The sequence below is a fragment of the Heterodontus francisci genome, chromosome 39 (genome assembly GCF_036365525.1).
Source record: "Heterodontus francisci isolate sHetFra1 chromosome 39, sHetFra1.hap1, whole genome shotgun sequence".
Taxonomy (NCBI): Eukaryota; Metazoa; Chordata; class Chondrichthyes; order Heterodontiformes; family Heterodontidae; genus Heterodontus; species Heterodontus francisci.
In genome coordinates, this window is record NC_090409.1 from 34,616,807 (window position 1) to 34,630,745 (window position 13,939).

Sequence of the window (13,939 nt, forward strand, 5' to 3'; positions counted from 1 at the left end):
GATCACCTGCTCTAAGATAAATAAACAACAGGAATCTTGGGCTAAAGGGAGATGTTCAGCAAAAGTATATTCCAGTGAAAAGGAAGGACTGGAAGAAAAGGGGTAATCTGCCATGGGTGTCTAAGGAAATAAGGGAGGCTATCAATTTGAAAAAGAAGGCATACAAAGTGGCCAAAAGCAGCATGAAACTAGAAGATTGGGAAAACTTTAAAGGTCAACAGAAAGCTACAAAAAGAGCTATAAAGAAAAGTAAGATGGAACATGAGAAAAAACTAGCACAGAATATAAAGACAGATAGAAAAAGTTTCTATCAATATATAAAATGAAAAAGACTGGCTAAAGTAAACGTTGGTCCTTTAAAGGATGAGAAGGGGAATTTAGTTATGGGATATGATGAAATGGCCGAGGCATTGAACAGGTATTTTGTATCGGTCTTCTCAGTGGAGGACATTAGTAACATGCCAGTAATTGACAAAGAGACGAACGTAGGTGTGGACCTGGGAACAATCATTATCACGGAAGAGGTAGTGTTGGGCAAGCTAATGGAGCTAAGGTTTGATAAGTCTCCTGGCCCTGATGGAATGCATCCCAGGGTACTAAAAGAGATGGCGGGAGAAATAGCAGGTGCACTGACGGTAATTTTCCAAAATTCGCTGGACTCTGGGGTAATCCCAGTTGATTGGAAAACAGCAGATGTGACGCCACTGTTTAAAAAGGGAGGTAGACAAAAGATGGGGAATTATAGACCGATTAGCTTAACCTCTGTAGTGGGGAAGAAATAGCGGGGCATCTCGATAGAAATTGTCCCGTTGGGCAGACACAGCATGGGTTCATGAAGGGCAGGTCATGCTTGACAAAGCTTTTGGAATTCTATGATGACATTACGAGCAAGGTGGACAATGGGGACCCAGTGGATGTGGTGTACCTAGATTTCCAAAAGGCCTTCGACAAGGTGCCGCACAAGAGGCTGCTGCATAAGATAAGGATGCATGGCGTCAGGGGTAAAGTATTAGCATGGATAGAGGATTGGTTGACTAACAGGAAGCAGAGAGTGGGGATAAAGGAGTGCTATTCTGGTTGGCAATCAGTCACTAGTGGTGTGCCTCAGGGATCGGTGTTGGGACCGCAATTATTTACAATTTATATAGATGATTTGGAGTTGGGGACCACGTGTAGGGTGTCAAAGTTTGCAGATGACACTAAGATGAGTGGCAGAGCAAAGTGTGCAGATGACTGTGAAACTTTGCAGAGGAACATAGATACATTGAGTGAGTGGGCAAAGGTCTGGCAGATGGAATACAATGTTAATAAATGTGAAGTCATTCATTTCGGTAGGAGTAACAGTAAAAAGGATTATTACTTGAATGGTAAAAAGTTGCAGCATGCTGCTATGCAGAGGGACCTAGGTGTCCTTGTGCATGAATCGCAAAAGGTTGGTCTGCAGGTACAGCAAGTAATTAGGAAGGCAAACGGAATTTTGTCCTTCATTGCTAAAGGGATTGAGTTTAAAAGCAGAGAGGTTATGTTGCAGCTGTATAAGGTACTGGTGAGGCCGCACCTGGAGTACTGTGTGCAGTTTTGGTCTCCTTACTTGAGAAAGGATATACTGGCACTGGAGAGGGTGCAGAGGAGGTTCACTAGGTTGATTACGGAGTTGAGGGGGTTGGCTTATGAAGAGAGACTGAGTAGATTGGGATTATATTCATATATTATAGAAACATATAAAATCATGAAGGGAATAGGTAAGATACAAGTAGAGAGGATGTTTCCACTGGCAGGTGAAGCTAGAACAAGAGGGCATAGCCTCAAGATTAGAGGGAGCAGATTTAGGACTGAATTAAGAAGGAACTTCTTCACCCAGAGGGTTGTTAATCTATGGAATTCCTTGCCCAGTGAAGTAGTTGACGCTTCTTCAGTAAACGTCTTTAAAGCTAAGGTAGATATCTTATTGAACAATAAAGGAATTAAGGGATACGATGGGAGCGCGGGTAAGTGGATCTGAGTCCACGAAAAGATCAGCCATGATCTTATTGAATGGCGGAGCAGGCTCGAGGGGCCGGACGGCCTACTCCTGCTCCTAGTTCTTATGATCTTAAGTTTACAGAGAAGCCACATGCCAAGGTTTATGGAGGTCAAGAGTTGACTTTCTGTTTTGGGATTTGGATTGTTTTCAGTTCAGTTGGGGTGTGAATGTTTTGAAGAGAGTTGGTGTTTTGCCTGCCGAGGAAAAGGACAGCCCCAACTCATCTTGCCTGCACCTCTCTAAGAAACTCTAAGAAGTCCAGTGTGTCAGCTCCTCTTTCCTCTAGTCTTTGGGGGGGGAAAAAACCTGCAATTCAAGTGTGTACTGGTTGAAATCCCTGTTGCTGCATTTCTCCTGGATAGCCTGCCAAACAGACCTTCAACATCGCCTCAAAAGAACTGTTCTAGGAAGATCCCAGTGACAGTGTCCATGCATAGTTGGGATGCCAGAATAAAGGGACAACTGACATTATTCCACATCTCTTTTTTTCTTCCAGAATTAGTAAGTATTTGGACAAAGCATTTTTCTTTGTAACAGAGCTCTTAAAATAAAATCTCTATTTTTTTGGTTAACTAGTGTGTAAGTGTGGGGGCGGGGGGGATTTTAAAAAGGGAACTTTCATGTTTCAATCTGCTTGTTAATGCTTTGCTTCATTACTGCTCAAGTCTTGTTTAATAATAAATGGATCATTTTGTTGTTTATTAAAGAAATCTGGTTGGTGTATTTTATCCAGCGATAAAAGGTAGAGTATGTGATTGACTGCATCAGTATCTGGGTAAACATTTAAATATATGTTGTGATATGTGGAGAAGTGGAACTAGAAAAGACAGTGCACTTCTCCCACCTTGCTTCTAACACCATGCTGGAAATTTTATGCAATTCATAGAATGATACAGCACAGTAGGAAGCTATTTGGCCCACTGCACCGGTGCCAGCTCTCTGAAAGAGCAATACAATTAGTCCCATCGGCCTGAAATTGTTTCCCTTTAAGTTTTCATCCATGTCACAATGTTCCTGTCCCAAAAACATGGGTTGGACGATAGGCAATGTGTCTCAGTTAATTTGTGTTTTAGTTTAATTACACCAATAGCTGATGTCAATGCTCCCAGATCCTGGGTCCTGCAAAGCCTTTCTCTAAATGCCTTTGCAGAAATAAACAGTTTCAATTTCCTTTCCAGGTCTAACGGCTGGAATGTGGTTAGTCAGGAGGAAGTCAAGATGTTGCGGCCACTGGTGCTGTGGAAGGGGTTGTGCAAACGTTGCTTTTTCCTTCTATCTCACTATGGCAGCCATCGGAGCTGACACCGTTTGTAGAGTTCAGAAGTACCACTTTGAAAATTAACTCTTACAAAGTTACACTCACTGGTCGTGTTATTGCACGAGGGTGTTTCTATGTATTGTTTAAGGAATAACTGTGAGATGCACAAAATGAAAACAGGCACAGCACATTATTCTGTTTGATGTATTTCGGAATATTCGATGTAAATCTGCAAGGTTGTGAGTTGAACTAAAATAGCACCATGGATTTTAATTGGAATGAAATAAATGAGCAGTCTCATTGCTTTGAGGTGAGGCAGTGTGAAAAACATCTTTTGCCAGCAGGGACAGTGTTCATTGGTTGATACTTTGCCGTATTTCAGCCCATCGTGCCTGTGCTGGCTCTTTGGAAGAGCTATCCAATCAATTCCACGCCCCTCTCTCTTCCCCATAGACCTGCATTTCCTCCCTACCAGTATTGAAGTTACGGTTATTCAAGGTACCTCTCTCTTAAAGACATATATCCGAGATAGTTGGTGTTCTCCCTGTAAATACTTGTGCTCTGGATTAGTTTCACACAGTTGTGATATAAACAAAGACTCCAGTTGCCTCATCCGGAGACAGCAACAAAGTGAAGAAAGAAAGACTTGCATTTATATAGCTCCTTTCACGACCACCAGACGTCTCAAAGCGCTTTACAGCCAATGAAATACTTTTTGAAGTGGAGGCACTGTTGAACTGCAGAAAATGCAGTAGCCAGTGTGTGCACAGCAAGATCCCACAAAGAGCAATGTCTATTTTTGTCATGTTAATTGATTGATATAAAAAATCAACGCTGAGAAAAATCTGTAAACCATCACAACAGAAGGACTCAAAACCCAGCATCAACGGAAAGTAGATCTGAGATTAACTATATTCTGACCAGAAGCAGCACAAAAGGCTGTCCATGGCCAAGTGCTGCAGACTGGCACATTCCAAGGTCCAGGATTATGTGCTGAAGGACGCACTAAAGCTTGGGGGCAGCCGCTGCAAAGGCTCATAGGAACATAGGAAATGGCAGCAGGAGTCGGCTATTTGGTCCCTAGAGCCTGCTCCACCATTCAGATAGATCATGACTGATCATCTACTTCAATGCCATTTTCCTGTACTATCCACATATCCCTTGATATCTTTAATATCTAGAAATCTATCAATCTCTGTCATGAACATACTCAATGCTGGGACTCCACAACCCTCTGGGGTAGAGAATTCCAGAGATTCACCATTCTCTGAGTGAAGAAATTCCTCCTCATCTCAGTCCTAAATTGTCTGCCCCTGATTCTGCGACTGTGCCCCTGGTTCTAGATACCTCCCCTCCAACCTCCAACCCCCCTGACCCCCTCGCTACCCCACCAGGGGAAACATCCTTCCTGTATCAAACCTGTCAACCATGTAGGATTTTGTTTGCTTCAATGAGATTGCCTCTCATTCTTTGAAACTCGACAGAAAACAGGCCCAATCTCCTCAATCTCTCCTCAAAGCACATTCTTGTCATCCCAGGAATCAGTCTGATGAAGCTTCCTTGCACTCTGTCTATGGCAAGTATATCCTTCCTTAGGTAAGGAGACAAAACTGTTCACAATACTCCAGGTGCAGTCTCACCAAGTCTCTATACAATTGCAGCAAGACTTCTTTACTCCTGTACTCAAATCTTCTACTGATGAAGGCCAACATTGCATTTGCTTTCCCAATTACTTGCTGCACCTGCATGTTAGCTTTCAGTGACTTATGAACAATGACACCCAGGTCCCTTTCGACATCAATACTTCCCAAACTCTCACCATTTAAGAAATACTCTGCATTTCTGTTTTTCCTATCAAAGTGGCTAACTTCACATTTATCTACATTATATTCCATTTGCTATGTTCTTGCCCACTCACTTAGCCTGTCTAAATCCCCTGAAGCCTCTTTGCATCCTCCTCACAACTCCCACTCCCACCAGTTTTGTGTCATCAGCAAACTTGGAAATATTACAATTGGTAAGGGACCCTTGCAGTACCCACTAGTCACAGCCTGCAACCCTGAAAATGACCCATTTATTCCTACCTTCTGTTTTCTGTCCATTAACCAATTCTCAATCCATGCCAGTATATTACCACCCCAATCCCATGCGTTCTAATTTTGCTTACTAACCTCTTGTGGTGGACCTTATTGAAAGCCTCCTAAAAATACAAATACAATATATCCACTGATTCCCCCTTGTGTATTCTGCGAGTTACATCCTCAAAAAACACCAACAGGTTCGTCAAACATGATTTGCCTTTCATAAATCCATGATGACTCTGCCCAGTCCTACCATTATTTCCTAAGTGTCCATTCATCACATACTTTAGAATAAATTCTAACATTTTCCCCACTACTGATGTCAGGTGAACAGGTCTGCAGATCATGGCTTTCTCGCTCCCTCCTTTCTTAAAATAGTGAGGTTACATTTGCTACCTCCCAATCTTCAGGAAACGCTCCAGAATCTATAGATGATCAATGCATCCACTATCTCTACAGCCACCTCATTCAACACTCTGTATGTAGATCCTCAGGTCCAGGCGATTTACCAACTTTCATGCCCATTAATTTCTCACCTGCTACTTTTTTACGAATATTAATTTCTTTCAGTTCCTCATTCTCGACAGTCCCTTGGTTCTTTAGTATTTCTGGGGCTTTTCAATGTATCTTCCTCCGTGAAGACAGATAACAAGTCTTTTGTTAATTGCTCTGCCATTTCCTTATGCCCCATTATAAATTGTACTATCTCTGCCTGCAATGGGCCCACATTTGTCTTGACTAATCTTTTCCTTTTTACATACCTATAGAAGCTTTTACTGTCTGTCTTTATGCTTCTTGCTAATTTATATTCATATATTATTTTCTCTTTCTTTATCAGTTTCTTGGTCCTCCTTTGCTGAATTCTAAAATGCCCCCAATGCTCAGGCTTACTACTTTTTTGACAACTTTATAAGCCTTTTCCAATGCTCTAATTCAATCTTTAACTTCTCTTGTTAGCCATGGTTCGATCACTTTTAGAGTCATAGAGTTATACAGCACAGAAAGAGGCCCTTTCCTGCTGGATGTTTATGCCTCAAAGGAATGGAAAGGTATTGCAAACCATGTATTAATTCTTTAAATGCTAGCCATTGCCTGTCTACTGTTACAGTTGCTAATGTAGTTTCCCATTCTACCACAGCTAACCAGTTTGGGTAGAACTAGCCAGTTCCATGTAAAAGTACTTTCTTTAAAAACAGAAGACCACAAAACTAGCATGCAGTCAATCACCAGAGAACTAAGTTCTACTAAATCCCAGTGAAGCAACTCTGCTACTTATTCTACCTGCTACTAGTTATTCCTATCTGTATCAAGATGAAGCAAATAGTTATGGAAACAAACTATTTTCAGCAATTGTCGGCCATGGTTCATACTTGGCAGCATTTTAAATGTTTTATATTAAATTGTTCACAAACATTACACAACTACAATTAATGTTTGGTAACATATTTAAAAGCCACCACATAAATTGTAATTTTGCATTAGTTTCTTTTTTTTTAAATAGTGCGTTCCTGGTCAAATTTAGATTTTTTTACCATCTGTTAGCAACATTTTAAACATTTGTAAAATTCAATCTAAAAATGTAAAAGATCAGTAAACTACAAATGACCTGCAGATTGGCACCAACAACCCCGCCACAGTTACCTTGGGTCCATGACTCCAGCATTCAGCCTAATTCCAGGTCTGGTGTAGTAACAGCAATGGCCACCACTCCCAGAGGCACTGCCGATACTACTGAGCTTCCAGCCCTCTGATTTCCAGCAGCTCTGGGAGATGGGATCCCCGTCCTCAAAGGAACAGGGACCACAGTGTAAGGCAGTTCAGTGCCGTTAAATTGTGCCAGTGTGGGGCTCAAAAGGGCTGAGACTAGGCTCCCTTCACCTTTTCCTCCTATCGTCGGGACCCTCAAATTGTAAAGGCACCGTAACCACATCTTAAGGAAGACAATGGCCTGTTCAATGGTGGCCCTTGTTGTTCTGGCAGTGGTTGTATTGTTCCGGGGCCTCCATTGTGGAGTTGCACACAGGTGTCAGCAGCCATCTCTTCAATGGATATCCTCATCAGCCAGGAGCCCTCCGCAGAGACTGTCTGGTGGAATAAGCAGCTGCAGCATCTGCAACTGCCTCAGGATGAATGAATCATGGATGCTGCCAGGAAACCTGGTGCACACCTGCAGGACATACCTGCAATGAGCAAACACCAGCTGCACTTTGAAGGAATGGATCCTCTACCTGTTGGTGAAAGCACTGGGCTGCTCCGCTGGGGCCTTCATGGTCACATGGGTGCAGTCGATCATGCTCTACATCCGAGTGAATCCTGTCACATCACTCTGTGCCTGACTGGCCACCTCTGTGGTGAATACGATGATGTTCAATGCCTCCTCATACAGGATATCCATCACCTGAGCGATGCTGCTATGGGCAGACACTTGCGACATCCCTTGGAGATCTGACCCCTGAAACAAGTCAGATGCTGGAGAATTCAAGGCCACTGAAACCTTGACATCTACTGGTTGTGGGTGTCCACCTAAAGGTTTTCCTCCTGGAGTGTGCACAGATCAGCAACCACCTGTTTCAATTGGTGTATCCATCGGCAGCATTGCTGCTCAGACATGTTCATGAAGCTGAACCTTTGGCTGTTCACCCTATGTTGCAGGTAGTGCCTTCATGTCTCACCTGCAGCACCTCTGTGTCCCTCTGCATCAGGGGGTTGCCTGTGTTACTGCGGCCACTGCACATCATCACTGCTCTTGCCCACTTCTGAGTGGATGGTTCCTTTTTATGTTAACTGCTATTCCATTCTCATATTCTCTCTTTGCCAGTCTTATTTTCCTCTTCACGTCCCCTCTGAAATTATTATATTTGGCCTGGTTCTCACTTGAAGAATTCAACCAACAGGCATCATGCAGCCTCTTTTTTGTTTCATCATATTTTCGATCTCTCTCTTCATCCAAGGAGCCCTGGCTTTGCTTCCCTTATCGGAATGTACCTGGCCTGTTCCTGTAACATCTCCTCCATAAAGATCACCCATTGTTTTTCCAGTTAATCCTTGGTTCCATTCTATTCTAGTTAGATCCCCTCTCATTACATTGAAGGTAGCTCTCTATCAGTTTAGAAGTTCTACTTTAGATGGTTCCTTGTTCTTCTCCATTATTTATCAAAACTTTATGAAATGACGATCACTCTTACACAAGTGTTCCCCAACAGAAACCTGGCTCACCTCATTCCCCAACACCTGATCCAGCAATGCCTTCATCCTGCTGTTCAAATCCCTCCATGGACTGACCCCTCCCAGTCTCTGTAACCTCCTCCAGTCCTACAATCCTCAGATCTCTGTGTTCCACCAATTCTGGTCTCTTCAATATCTTTGATTTTAATCACTCCACCATTGGTGGCTGTACCTTCAGCTGCCTGGGCCCAAAGCTCTGGAATTCCCTCCCTAAACCTCTCCACCTCTCTTTCTCCCAATTCCAGAGACTCCTTAAAACCCTGCACTTTGACCATCTTTCCCTCTTCTGTCCTAACAGCTCCTGATGTAACTCGGTGTTGAATTTTGATAATCCCTCCTGTGAAATGCTTTGTTACACATTATGATTTCAAAGCACTATCTATATAAATACAAGTTGATGTTATTCTCCTCTCCCCCACGTCAATGCACCGCCCTCTCCCCGATCCGATCTGCTGGCCTTCTGCAGAGAATCAGCAAACTTCAACAGCAACGACTGGTAACAGGGAGGAAAAGTGAGTGAGACCGCAGACATCGGGTGTCCATGTGCGGCTACGATAGGGGTGGGACGGAGGCGGTGTTTCAGTTCCCAGGCGCCGTGTCTGCAGTCACAGTGAAAACTTTATCAATAACCCTCTCCTCATAAAAACTCTCACTTACCAAGAACACGCAGAGTGATGCTTGCTGTTGTTTGACTGCCGGTATTTGGAACCATGGTCACAGTGTATTCTCCACTGTCCGAATCTGTCACTGATTTCAGCAGGAGTGACCCGTTAGTGGGGAATATCTCAGCCCGGGATTCGTATTCATTAGTGAGAGAAACACCTGTCCCGATCCACGTACCGATACTTTTCACTCCGAATACCCAGTTCCCATTCTTCACCGCAGCTGACGGTTTCACTGAAAATAATACATCGCCTCCGACGGTCACATTAATCCGACTGTTTTCTATCAGGATGGTAAAATCCTGGGATACAGCTGAGGAAAGAAAATCACATGAAGGAAGTAAAGAGAAACAGTCAAACTCGACACAATATCTACTTTCCAAAGTGATAATAACGCCGTTTCTTGTATCTCAATCTGATTTTCTCTGACAATCCCTTTGCTGTCTTGTTTCACTAATCACGAAAAGAAATGATACGAGACAGTGATCCTTACCCACAGATATCAATAAGCAAACAGCTACCGCAGTAAGTGACAGTCTCACCATCCTGAGAGAACAGCCCCAGTCCCTGTTACACTCAGTGACTGACCTGCTCTTCCTGGTTTGCAGAACACATCAGTTGAGTCATTTAGTGAAGTGTCAATGCTGATTGGACCGAGTGCTGTTCACCTGACTGGAAACTCATTCCACAGAATCCGAGCTGTTATATATTCAGAGAAATTGTTTGCTCAGGAACTAAAACTTTGCTCCTCTTTCGTCACCTGGAATGCACCACCTGAAAGGGTGAGACGGACTTCGATCCATAAGAGGGGTGAGAATCCCAGGCAGCAGAGACACTCAGGTCAAAGCCTCTCTGTACATGGATGATGTCACTGTCTGTCTGGTCACAGGCTGATGAGCATCTGCGACCATTTCAAACTGGCCTTTGGAGCCAAATTAAATTGCAGCCATGTTCTTTGGGAAATGGGTCAATTGTTCCTTTTTCCCCTTCACCATCAGGTCAGACTACCTGAAGATGCTGGGATATGGTTCAGACCAACAACTGAAAGGAGCGAGCAGGCATGATGAAACAGAAACTGGGCATGTGGGAATGATGCTCCCTCTCCATCGGGTGTGCGAGGTTCTCACATTGTTACCGTACATCGCACAGATCTGGCCCAATCCCCACTCCGGTGCCGTGACAGTCACCCGAGCCATCTTCCACTTTATCTGGAAATCAAAAATAGATCATATCCACAGGGACATGATGTTCAAATCTCTAGGTAAATGGTGATGAAACGTACCCAATGTCACCCTCATCCTGATGACTACCTTTGTCTTTGGCTGCATCAAGCTATTCATCAAACCTCCTAACACAAACAGCAAGCGTCACTACATGCTGAGGTTCGATCAAGTTCCTGGTTGTGAAGGATGGGTCTGGCCTCATTGGTGCAGAACACTCCATTCAGTTGGACTGTGCCGTACCACCTGTCCCTCGTGGAAAAGTTTGTGAAAACTTTGACCACAGGTCCATCAGGCAATGGTCTGCATATAATGTCCTCAAGGTCCTGCGGGAAAAGCAGATGGTGGATCCTGTCCGATCGTTCCCCGAGCAGACTGTCAAACTCATTCGGCAGAATGCCTCATGACCAGAACTTTCAAACAAGCACCAAGACATAGCTTGACTGGTGATGAGAAAGGCCCTCCCTGTCAGATCCTTCCTGCACGCCCGGACACTCACTGGCTCCGCTTGCTGCCTCGAGGCAGTTGCGGTGGGGAAGAGACCATTGTCCACCTCCTTCTGGAATGTGCCTTTGCAAAGCGGGTCTGGAAAGAGATGCAGTAGTTTTTGTTGAGGTTCATCCCGAGCTGCTCTGTAACACAGGGCACTGTGCTGTATGAGCTGTTCCCGGGGATGCACACCGAGAGAAACATCAACTGCTGCTGGAGGACCATCAACTCGGTGAAAGACACACTTTGGTCTGCCCGAAACTTGCTGGTCTTCCAGTGCAAAGAGTTGTCCACCACTGAGTGTTCCAGACTGGCACATTCCAAGGTCCAGGACTACGTGCTGAGGGACACATAAATCCCGCTGATGAAACCCACAATAAGAAAAACTGCAATCACTATCCCTGCTACGCCACCACTGTTTATGTTATTTATATCATTGCTGTTGTTGGCTTGATCTAAAAAATGCAACAAGACAAAATAATGAATGTAATTATCACACGCCAGAAAAAATTGCACTTCAGTATCAATGTGCATTTATTTCAGATTTTACAGGCGGAGTGTATCAATGAATAAACATGGCCATGATTGAACACAGCTCATGATCAGCTCATTTAAATACATCTCTGTGCAATTCCATGACCAGAAAGCTGGTTCAGACTCTATGCTGTTGATCCCACCATACATACCATTTCCAGTTACACTCTACAGCTGTTGCTGCTCATTGGTCCAGCCTGACACTGGGGCTGCACTGAATGAAATCCCGCATGTTGTCCACATTCTTTCAAAACTTCCAAAGGCATTAAGTTCCTTATCAATATTCAAAGCTAATTATGTTGCCTTAGGTACAACCTATATTTCATACCTTTTCAACTTCCATTCCCTGAAGCTTCCAATTTGTTGTATTTTCCTGTGGGTGAAATTGGAATTGGATATTGAGCGGTGGACAAAACTGATGATAACAATTCAACAGCCCATTTATTCTTCACCCGGTTTTCTTTTTCATTGGAGTAAATAGGGTTGAGGATTTAACTTTTGTCAATATGATGATGAAAACAGATGAAAGGGGAGCAACCATCTGTTGTACACCATTCCCATTTTTCCCTTCCCGAAATGAAAATCGGAGCTAAATCATAAATTATGAACGGATGCAGGAACTGAGTTATGTCGAGATGAGCTGCAGAGATATTTAAAAAGAGGATTTCATCCTAAGGTGACACTAAATGGACATTTCGAATACTGTGTTTTATACATATCAGTGTATTAAATACAAAAATCACAGAGGGTGAGGATGAATCGGCAAAATACATTCATCAGGCCATAGTTCTGAATGCATTTTTGGGCAGGTGGATGAGATGATGGACTCAAACAGTAAATTCTTTTCACTGCAACGGAGGAAATAATAGAAGTGATCAAAATTGTGAAAGGAATTTAAATAGGGAAAGACTGTTGTCACTGTTTTGTAAACCAGTAAAAATGGCATAAACCTTAACTTCAAGCTGGAAACACAGAAGCGGACGTTATAAACTGTTGTTCAATTAAAGAGTTTTCGAATACAGAAGATAAGTGACTACAGAAGGAGATTCAATAAAGACACCGAAGCATGAGCTCGATAAACATTTCAAGAAATAGTTAAAGGGTAGGTGGTGGTGTAGTGGTATTATCACTGGACTAGTAACCCAGTGACCCAGGGTATTTCTCTGGGGACATGGGTTCGAATCCCACCACAGCAGAAGGTGGAATTTGAATTTAATTAATAAATCTGGAATTAAAAGCTAGTCTAATGATGGCCTTGAAACCATTGTCGATTGTTGTAAAAACCCATCTGGTTCACTAATGTCCTTTAGTCTGCTGTCCTTACCTGGTCTGGCCTACATGGGACTCCAGACCCACAGCAATGTGGTTAACTCTTACATGCCCTCTGAAATGGCCTAGCAAGCCACTCAGTTGTACTTAACCTCTACAAAGTCTATAAAAAGGAATGAAACCGGACGGAGCACCCGGCATCGAACTAGGCACCGGAAACGACAACGGCAAACCCAGCCCTGTCGACCCTGCAAAGTCCTCCTTACTAACATCTGGGGGCTTGTGCCAAAGTTGGGAGAGCTGTCCCACAGACTAGTCAAGCAACGGCCTGACATAGTCATACTCACAGAATCATACCTTACAATGTCCCAGACACTGCCATCACCATCCCCGGGTATGTCCTGGCCCGCCGGCAGTACAGACCCACCAGAGGTGGTGGCACAGTGGTATACAGTAGGGAGGGAGTTGCCCTGGGAGTCCTCAACATCAACTCCGGACCCCATGAAGTCTCATGGCATCAGGTCAAACATGGGCAAGGTAACCTCCTACTGATTACCACCTACCGCCCTCCCTCAGCCGATGACTCAGTACTCCTCCATGTTGACCACCACTTGGAGGAAGCACTGAGGGTGGCAAGGGTACAAAATGTACTCTGGGTGGGGGACTTCAATGTCCATCACCAAGAGTGGCTCGGTAGCACCATTACTGACCGAGCTGGCCGAGTCCTAAAGGACATAGCTGCTATACTGGGTCTGCGGCAGATGGTGGGGGAACCAACACGAGGGAAAAACATACTTGACCTCGTCCTCACCAATGTGCCTGTCGCAGATGCTTCTGTCCATGACAGTATTGGTAGGAGTGACCACCGCACAGTACTTGTGGAGATGAAGTCCCGCCTTCACATTGAGGATACCGTCCATCGTGTTGTGTGGCACTATCACCGTGCTAAATGGGATAGATTTCAAACAGATCTAGCAATGCAAAACTGGGCATCCATGAGACACTGTGGGCCATCAGCAGCAGCAGATTTGTACTCAACCACAATCTGTAACCTCATGGCCTGGCATATCCCCCACTCTACCATTCCCATCAAGCCAGGAGACCAACCCTGGTACAATGAAGAGTGCAGGAGGGCATGCCAGGAGCAGCACCAGGCATACCTCAAAATGAGGTGTCAA

At 44.1% G+C, this 13,939-nt stretch overlaps 1 protein-coding gene across 2 annotated transcripts in view; it reads right to left on the bottom strand.

The window, feature by feature from the left end:
- Positions 1 to 9,833, bottom strand: part of LOC137352710 (carcinoembryonic antigen-related cell adhesion molecule 5-like) — a 721,824-nt gene extending 711,991 nt beyond the window's left edge. For both annotated transcript variants that reach the window (XM_068018446.1, XM_068018445.1), the window contains exons 1-2: positions 9,743 to 9,833; positions 9,245 to 9,562 (exon numbers count right to left, since the gene is read on the bottom strand). In XM_068018446.1, coding sequence (XP_067874547.1) covers positions 9,245 to 9,562; positions 9,743 to 9,794 — 370 coding nt within the window. In that variant the 5' untranslated portion in view covers positions 9,795 to 9,833. The remainder of the gene's footprint in view (positions 1 to 9,244; positions 9,563 to 9,742) is intronic.
- Between the last annotated feature and the right edge of the window lie 4,106 nt (positions 9,834 to 13,939).